General features: G+C 42.3%; 1 protein-coding gene across 1 annotated transcript in view; it reads right to left on the bottom strand.

Moving 5' to 3' along the window:
• dclre1a (DNA cross-link repair 1A (PSO2 homolog, S. cerevisiae)) overlaps positions 1-7,725 on the bottom strand; it is an 8,122-nt gene extending 397 nt beyond the window's left edge. Inside the window, exons 1-9 of the mRNA XM_076093752.1 lie at positions 6,915-7,725; positions 5,041-6,348; positions 4,813-4,946; positions 3,613-3,731; positions 3,155-3,298; positions 2,771-2,916; positions 1,898-2,052; positions 903-1,044; positions 1-345 (exon numbers count right to left, since the gene is read on the bottom strand). The exon at positions 1-345 is cut by the window's left edge and continues 397 nt beyond it. Coding sequence (XP_075949867.1) covers positions 179-345; positions 903-1,044; positions 1,898-2,052; positions 2,771-2,916; positions 3,155-3,298; positions 3,613-3,731; positions 4,813-4,946; positions 5,041-6,348; positions 6,915-7,245 — 2,646 coding nt within the window. The 5' untranslated portion in view covers positions 7,246-7,725 and the 3' untranslated portion in view covers positions 1-178. The remainder of the gene's footprint in view (positions 346-902; positions 1,045-1,897; positions 2,053-2,770; positions 2,917-3,154; positions 3,299-3,612; positions 3,732-4,812; positions 4,947-5,040; positions 6,349-6,914) is intronic.
• Between the last annotated feature and the right edge of the window lie 3 nt (positions 7,726-7,728).

The raw sequence follows: 7,728 nt of genomic DNA, 5'->3' as shown, positions 1-7,728 counted from the left end.
GCATTTAAAAGCTAGTGCCATGGGCTCAGTGTTCTGAGGCAACTTTTAAAATATATATATATATTATATTTGTTTCACATGGTCATACAGTATTGAGATTTAATTGGTTTTGCTCTCATTACCAAACGAGCAGCAGAGGCAATTTTGGGTTCACCTGCGAAGTTGACCTGTAAATAAGCTACGGTTTAGTTTTAGTTTCCATGAGCCACTCACGAAAGCACTTCTCCATAGCCTTCCTGCTAGCCCAGCTGCCGTTGTTCACTGTCGGGATGATCTTCAGGGGCTGAAGCCACTGGACAAAACGCTTCAACTCCAGAAAGCTGCTGTGTTCGCTGTACGGGATGCCTGTCGAGAAAACAGAAGGGTTGCCGCCATCATGTCCCCAAACAAAAATGTGCTTTTGAAACATTAAAAATCTTAGATAACTCATATTTAGTTCTTCCTCAGAGGGTTATTTCAAGTGTAGGTCGGGATAAAAATAATGACAATAATAATTCAGCTCTAGCTGAAACTATGCAGTCAATCCTCCCACATGTAGAGACTAATATGAGGAGCAGTAGTAGCAGGAACAGCAAGAAAGAGGAGATCAACACAAGACGGAGAGAGAGGGCTCTAACAGTCTCTCAGTCTCCCTTTTCCCCTCTCCTCCTGTCTTTGCCCACAGAGGGAGCTGTAGGTTAAATACAAAGATGTGATGAACATTCAGGTTTTTTGGCAGGAGAGAAATGCTGCTCTTGTGAGTCTTACTCTATGCTGCAAAGAGATGGATTGAATAATGAAACATCTGTGATTCATCAGCATCTTTTTAGGATTTATAAAGGAATATTCTGTGTTTCTCCGTTGATACTCTATGAATATACGTGTGTTACTTCCTCTGATTATAACCGTGCTGAAGGATGTACCATAGATAGAGATGTTGCCACTGATCTGAGGCTGAATATCTTCCACTGATTCCACCTGCTGGCTGAAGGTCCAGCCTGTGGGCTTGAAGGCGAGCAGCTGATCATATCGCCCCGAGAAGCGTGCCAGGTATTCCTGCAGTTTCTGGAGACAGGACGAGGGCGACCGGGGGACAAATGGAAGTGAGAGTTTCATATTCAAATGCCGATGAAGTGAAATGTGACTGTTGCTACCAGGAACAGATGTTAAAACATACAGTATATATATATATATTCGCTGGGAAGCATCATCCTCCGTTGTGTTTTTGAATATCTAACCTACAAACATGAAGTTTTTTGAATCACTCTTGTTTGCCAGCTGATATACAAAACTTGTGTACGATGAAAACATTTAATTGAAAATGGTTTTATAGAGTTCTATCTGTCAATTTAGTCCAAGGTGACTCCAAGTTGTAGTAGCTCTCAACTCAAGGCTCCCAATGCAAACACAAACTGCACATATTTTCCCCCGAGTCAGCCTTTGTGTGCTTAGTGATGCTTGAATTATACCAACTCTGGGACTTATCTGTGGCTGTACATATGGCAAATTGAAACGCTTCAGCCCTTTTAGAAAGATGATGTGCTTAGTCATCATAATTAGCATTTCCTAATTATTCCAACTGCTGGTCTTGATATTTGCATCGGAAATAGACCATCAGCAGAATAAATAAACTGTCCGTAGACAGTTTGACATTTGGCTAAACAAGAGAAACATTTACAAAAAATGTCTACAGACCATTTGAGAAATAGTGTATTACTACATTACTTCTATTCCCCTTCGTCTCACTAAGTAGTGTATCACTAAATGAAACCGTCAAACCCAAATACATGAACTTATATGCAGTGAATAAATATAGAAACGCCCTGGGGGGACATGGTCTGACGACATACGTCTGCTCGTGGTTTTACTCTAATCACTGGTGTACTTTGTTTCTTAACAATGAGACTGCTGCACCTACTTTGAAGGAGAGCTGCATCATGGGCAGCACATGGACCTGGGCAGCCTTCCAGTCGGTGGTGATACATTGCCTGACTTGCTCCGACTCTAGACAGCACATGGTGTTGTGTTTGTCTCGAGAGAGACACACTTTAGAGCCCAGGACCTCTGCCAGAGCTACGAATGAAGCAGAACAAGGTCCGCGTAAAAACAAGGAATGTGGGCTATTCAGCCTTTTCATTGTAAGACTTCGTGTGTACGTGCAGTTAAGAGCACCGCACCAACAATGTGTATATTATATTTCAGGATAAAGTTTACTTTCTCCAAAACAAGAAAAAAAACACTTGTATTACTATTAGGAACACATTTAGTTTGTATCCAACAGTTTGTGCTGGTGGTAAGGACATACTTTCTGACACGTCGCAGAAATATCACGAGAATTAAATGAATAAATTACCATGTCATTTTCAGTAATATTATAAGTCATGAGAAAACATTTCATTCATCATTAACCTGTCAAATCAGCAGACTGATGTTGAATAATGGGCCCCAGGGCCTCTGTCAGGACGTGTGTGTGTGTGTTTTCCTTTTAGTTTATTCCTTCTGGGTGCTCTCCTAGTTCTTATGTCTCAGGGAGCTAGATGAATGAACGTCTTTGGTATTTAGTAAGGAACATGGAAGGAAGGATGGATAAATGAACTATAAAGATTACATGCTCCTTGATTTATGAAAACGTTTAAGAACGCCAAATATGTCGTTAGATGAGGCATCTTTCAAATTCCTTAAAAACTTAATGATAACATTTTAGGAGGCACAAGCAGCAACAAAAGATAAAAACAACATGCTTTCAGAATTTCCCTCACAATTCCGAGTACAATTTCGACTAAACACTCACCCAGAAAGACCTTCTCTTTTCCCACGGAGTAGGATCCACACACCACAAGTGTTCGTGGGTTGAGCGTCACCCGCTCAAAGGCTGTGTTGACCGCAAAGTTGATGGCCTCTTGCTGTCTGGGGAAGGTGTACTCAGGGCTGCAGTAGCTAAACAAATACAAGAGCTTACATTCAAAAATCGCATATTCCGGCTTCTGCGTCACTTTTACGGAGTTCCTTGCTTGAGAGGATCAAGGCCATGAACTGAGAACAACGTGTGCGTGTTTTAGGTAATATTGATCCATACAACCAACCAGAATGGTCACATATACAGAGCTGAGAGCAGCACAATGAAACCATTCAGTGGCCCCACTGGTTTACTCAATGTAGACAGACGGGGACTAACGTGGTGTCCAAGTAGAGCGTCTGCACCCTGCATCCGAGTAATTCAGGGTAGGTCTCCATTGAGGGATCGGCTCTGAAGTCTCCGGTGTGGAGGACTGTCTGTCCATCGGGCAGGAAGAAGAGCAGCATGGCGGCTCCTGGACAACTGAGAGAGCAGACAGAAAATTAAAGGAGATACAAACTGTGTGATGAAGTAGCATAAGCATCTTCCAAGAAGCTTTAACTGTCAAGGAAAGTGTGGTCAGTAACGCAGGTATACTAGTAGTGACTGGCTCACATCAGTTGGTATAATTAGGTTAGAATTAAAAAAATAATGCTGTAAACTTTCAGAAAACATCGGTTCCCCTAAATAACGAATATCAGTATTCCTCAGTGAAACTATGTAGGCAGTTGGTTTAGAGCTGTCTGACTTTGGGATCGGTGTCAGTGGCCGATGGTGGCGTCAGGTTGATGACTCACTGGTTGGCTTCCAGCAGGATGACGGCGATTCCCTCGACGGTGACCCGGGCGTTCATGGGGAGGATGTGGACATACTGCTCAGCCACCCGCAGTTTGCTCTTCACCAGGTTCCCTGTAATCTGAGCAGGCGAGGCAGCCGTCAGTCAACGTGAATCTGTGTGGTTTACTCGCATGCAGTGACTCGACGACGCCCACAAAAGTTAGAAAAACCTGAATGCTAAATTGGATTTTTCTGGGCTATGACCCACCTAGCGTCCAAGTTGAGTTTATGCGACCTCCCAAATAAACAAAATCCCAAGATAGCACACACTGATCAATCATGACCCATTTGACGGGAGAATTGACATCCAGCTTCTTTCCCCGATGCCTTTTATTCTGGATACCATCTATTGGGGTATTCATTAGTTTCAGAGGTACATTCCTAAATACCCCAGTAAGATAACTAAAACAACAGCAATGCCATAAGTATCATACTGTAAACAAATTACATTTCTAGTTTGAACGAGACAGAAGTTTAAAGTCTGAATTAAAAATCTTTACTTGTTTTGCTACACACCTCAATTCATTCAGTCTGTTGCTTAATTGATGCACCACAACTGGATTTGCACAGTGACAACAAATAAAAGTTATAAAGTTATAAATGGAAAGACAAACAGACCCAGAAAAAAACTGAATGTCCTGGATGTGAAGTGTTTTTATCCAAAACGGTGTATAAAAACAAAAAGTCTTTAAATTTCAATCAACTCCAATATGGTCAGAGTCACTGGCTGATTGGTATTCAAAACTGCAAGCTCGTTTTCCATTTCTGAGTCCATGCAGTGCAGTGAGATAAGAAATGGATCAGGCATTTACTCTATGGAAGAGAGCATCGAGGAAGCTTTTTAATGGAATGCATTTTTTAAAAAAAAGAAGCTTTGTGAATGAATTTCTTCCAACGTATTCGAGGACAAAAAGGCTTCTGCAGGAGAGACCTGCCATTTATTAACGACACAAAACAGACTTTCTCTGTATGAAGTATAAAAATATTGGGTTTGTGTGTGATGCCGTTTCAGCGGTGGACTTAAATGGAATCATAACTGTTTCATATAAAAACTGCCACAGTATAGAGAAAGTAATAAAGTAAAAATAATATAGTAAAGTAATTTACTTTATGGCTATTTGATGCACAGCTCAACATAAGACAACCAATGCCTGACTTACTCTGTTACAGTAGATGGGAAATGTGGACTTCGTGGTCAAACCTCCGTAGTGGTCTGAGTGGAAATGTGTTAGGAAGTAGGCAGTGATGCCCTGGACCTCTCCATAGTGAAAGGCATCTATGACAAACTTTGTGCCTGAGAAAAATACAATGTAGCATAATTTTAGATAACAAAACACAAAATAATTCAAATGTATGCAGCGATAAATGAGGTATAGTCCCTCGCTGACCTGGAATCTTCTTGTAGAAAGGACAACGTGATGACTCCACTTCTCCAGCGGTGCTCCCTCTGTTCCATCTTCCTCCTCCTCCTCTCCATCCTCTGGTCCTACCTTTCCCTGCATTACTATTATCTCCAGTCACTGCGCCCTGTGAGGAATCAGCGGTTGTGTCAGCCCCACTTTTTCTTTGCCTCTCTCTCCTCTGTACTGGAACAGTGTTGAGTTCATTTGGTCCACTCTCAGACACTTTCTCCTTCTCCTTGAGGGGTTTGAGGCCAAAAAACACCCCAATGTCCGTCTGCTTCAGACAGGCGGCCTGACCCGTCTTGATCTGAACCTTCTGTGGCGACATGGTTGTTTGAGATCTCTGGACAATGGAGGCTTGTGATGAAGGCCCTGGAATACTGCCGTCATTCGAGTTCTTTAAAGGCAGGCTATCTGAGCTTAAAAGAGTTTCTCTCAGGCGCTCTAACACAATACTTTGAGGAGACCGAATGCTGCGTTTACGTGGACCGATGGCACTGGTAGATTCACCGCGAGCTTCTTCTTCACCAACTCGGTTTTCAGCAACTGTGGAGGCAGCTGGCTGATTAGTGGTAACTGAATGCAGCTGGGTGTTTGAGGACGCCGGCTCCTTCACCTGCACATTATTAGTTTCCAAATTATCTATAAAGTCAGTGAGGATCTCATCGTCACTCGAGAAACCGTCACTCAACAGCACCGTCGAGTTTTCAGCCACATTTTCAAACGCATCTTTCTTAGAAAGTGCTTTGCGACATTCACTATTACTGACCTCAGTCTCCGCAGGGAATTCAGAAAGAGGAGAGTAGGATATCGCATCATCGTTCACAGATTCACTTTTGGGGAAACCTTCACAAGCTTGTCTTCCACTCTCTGCCTTGACAGGAGTGGATGAAAGCTCTGTTCTACTTTCTTGGGAAGAACTGATAGACGTTTGGCCTTTAGTGGAGGGCGACCAGCCTTTCTTTTTCTTAAAATCCTCTGGGCCAGGTGAGCACAGTAGCAGAAGTCCATTTGTAAGTTTAGATGGAGGCGTTCCAATGTGATTACGGGGAGGGGAGACGCTACGATTGGATAAGGCAGAAAGACTGAGAGCACTTCCCTGTGACGTCTCTAAAATAGAGCCGTCCACCTCACTGTTTATCAGTCCTGGGGCACAACTGAGTGTTTCTGCCTGCTGGGACAGACTGCGGAGGGCTGTGTCACTGTTTGCTCGACTATGGGCCAGGAGGGTGTGGTTGAATTTCTTATAATGGGTTGGAATGGCGGAGAAGCACTGAAGGCCATTTGGACATTCTGTGCGAACAGATAAAACATGTAGAAATTAGGCTCGTCAGCATTGTACAAAAAGATAATTATTCAAAAGCACAGTCTACATTCAAAATACAGACATTCGAAGACTTTGAGGTTCAGATTACATGGTAAAGATGTTCTTTAATCGGGCTTGTTAGATGTTGTGTGCAGGAAAGATATGCGCATTTACCAATGAGGGAGAATCTGATGCCATGTTCATGTCATTACTCCAATGACAAGTTTCAGGCTTGTAAATAATGTTCTCAACATCTAGGTTGTAATCATGACCGAGTACTCAATTTCATTATTTTTGATAATGCCTGAAAGGCAAACAAATATGGATGCCTCACATCAGCCAAAGTCCACCGTTCACGGTCATTCAAACAAAGTTTAATGGATTTTGAGCTACACTGTCAATGTTTTAAGCCTCACACGACCAACTCTGCAAATATTTATAATTTCCTTGATTGACAGTGACACCATGTGTCCACCTGAATACATGACAGGTGTGCAAATGAGGGCTCGTGTGTTTACATAAAGTATATATGAAGAAGTATGGATGTCTGTACCTTTGCACGAGTCCCTGGAGGTGTCAAGACATTCAGCAACATGCCATCTTTGAGTCTGTACCACCAAAATGGAAAAGGGCATCTGACACATGGGGCAAAGGTCTCCAGAGGAAGGTCCCTCAGCAGCATTGTCTGGTTGCACTGTATCACAAGTAGATGATGACTTTGAGGGAATATCAGGTGACTTGACCGGGACAGAAGCGTCTCTCTTGGAGGTTTTTCTCACAGTACATCTTCTTTTAGTCACAGCGGGTGGTTCGTGTCTCTTCTTTTTCTTCTCGAGAGGTTTATATTCCCAAATGTCATTTTCAGAGTCGTCCTTCTGTGACATTTGGAGCAAAAGAAAGCGGTAACGGTACCAAAAGTAATAGTGTTTGCTAACATCCCGCGGTTGCCGAAATTAATAAACGTTACAGTACATTAACGGCTACTGTAGATTACGTACAACTGCGGGGATACTTTCCGTTGCAAAAAAATAGTTTCCCCATGATTAGTAATTACGATATTGAGCGTGTGTAGCTGTAGCTACATGCGGTGTGGTTCGCGATAACAAGTTAGGGCTTACCGCCACAGGACAACAATGAATGTAGTAGAAACAACTGGAGACACAGAACAGCACATTCGACATATTTCACAAAACAAAGCATTTGGTCTTTAAAAAAAAAAAACGAGTAAAAAGTATTTTCAATGAAAAGTCATTCAGTTAAATGTAAATTACAATTCAGATAAAAAGCCTTCTAAATAATAATAATATTATTTTATTTTTACTGTTGTGACGAAACCAACGGTCTGAATCTTCGGTGTGAGTTTACCT

Source organism: Anarhichas minor, unplaced genomic scaffold (assembly GCF_050575085.1).
Source record: "Anarhichas minor isolate MPS153535 unplaced genomic scaffold, ASM5057508v1 ptg000017l, whole genome shotgun sequence".
NCBI lineage: Eukaryota > Metazoa > Chordata > Actinopteri > Perciformes > Anarhichadidae > Anarhichas > Anarhichas minor.
The sequence above is the reverse complement of the archived record's forward strand: the minus strand, read 5'-3'. Positions and strand labels throughout refer to the sequence as shown.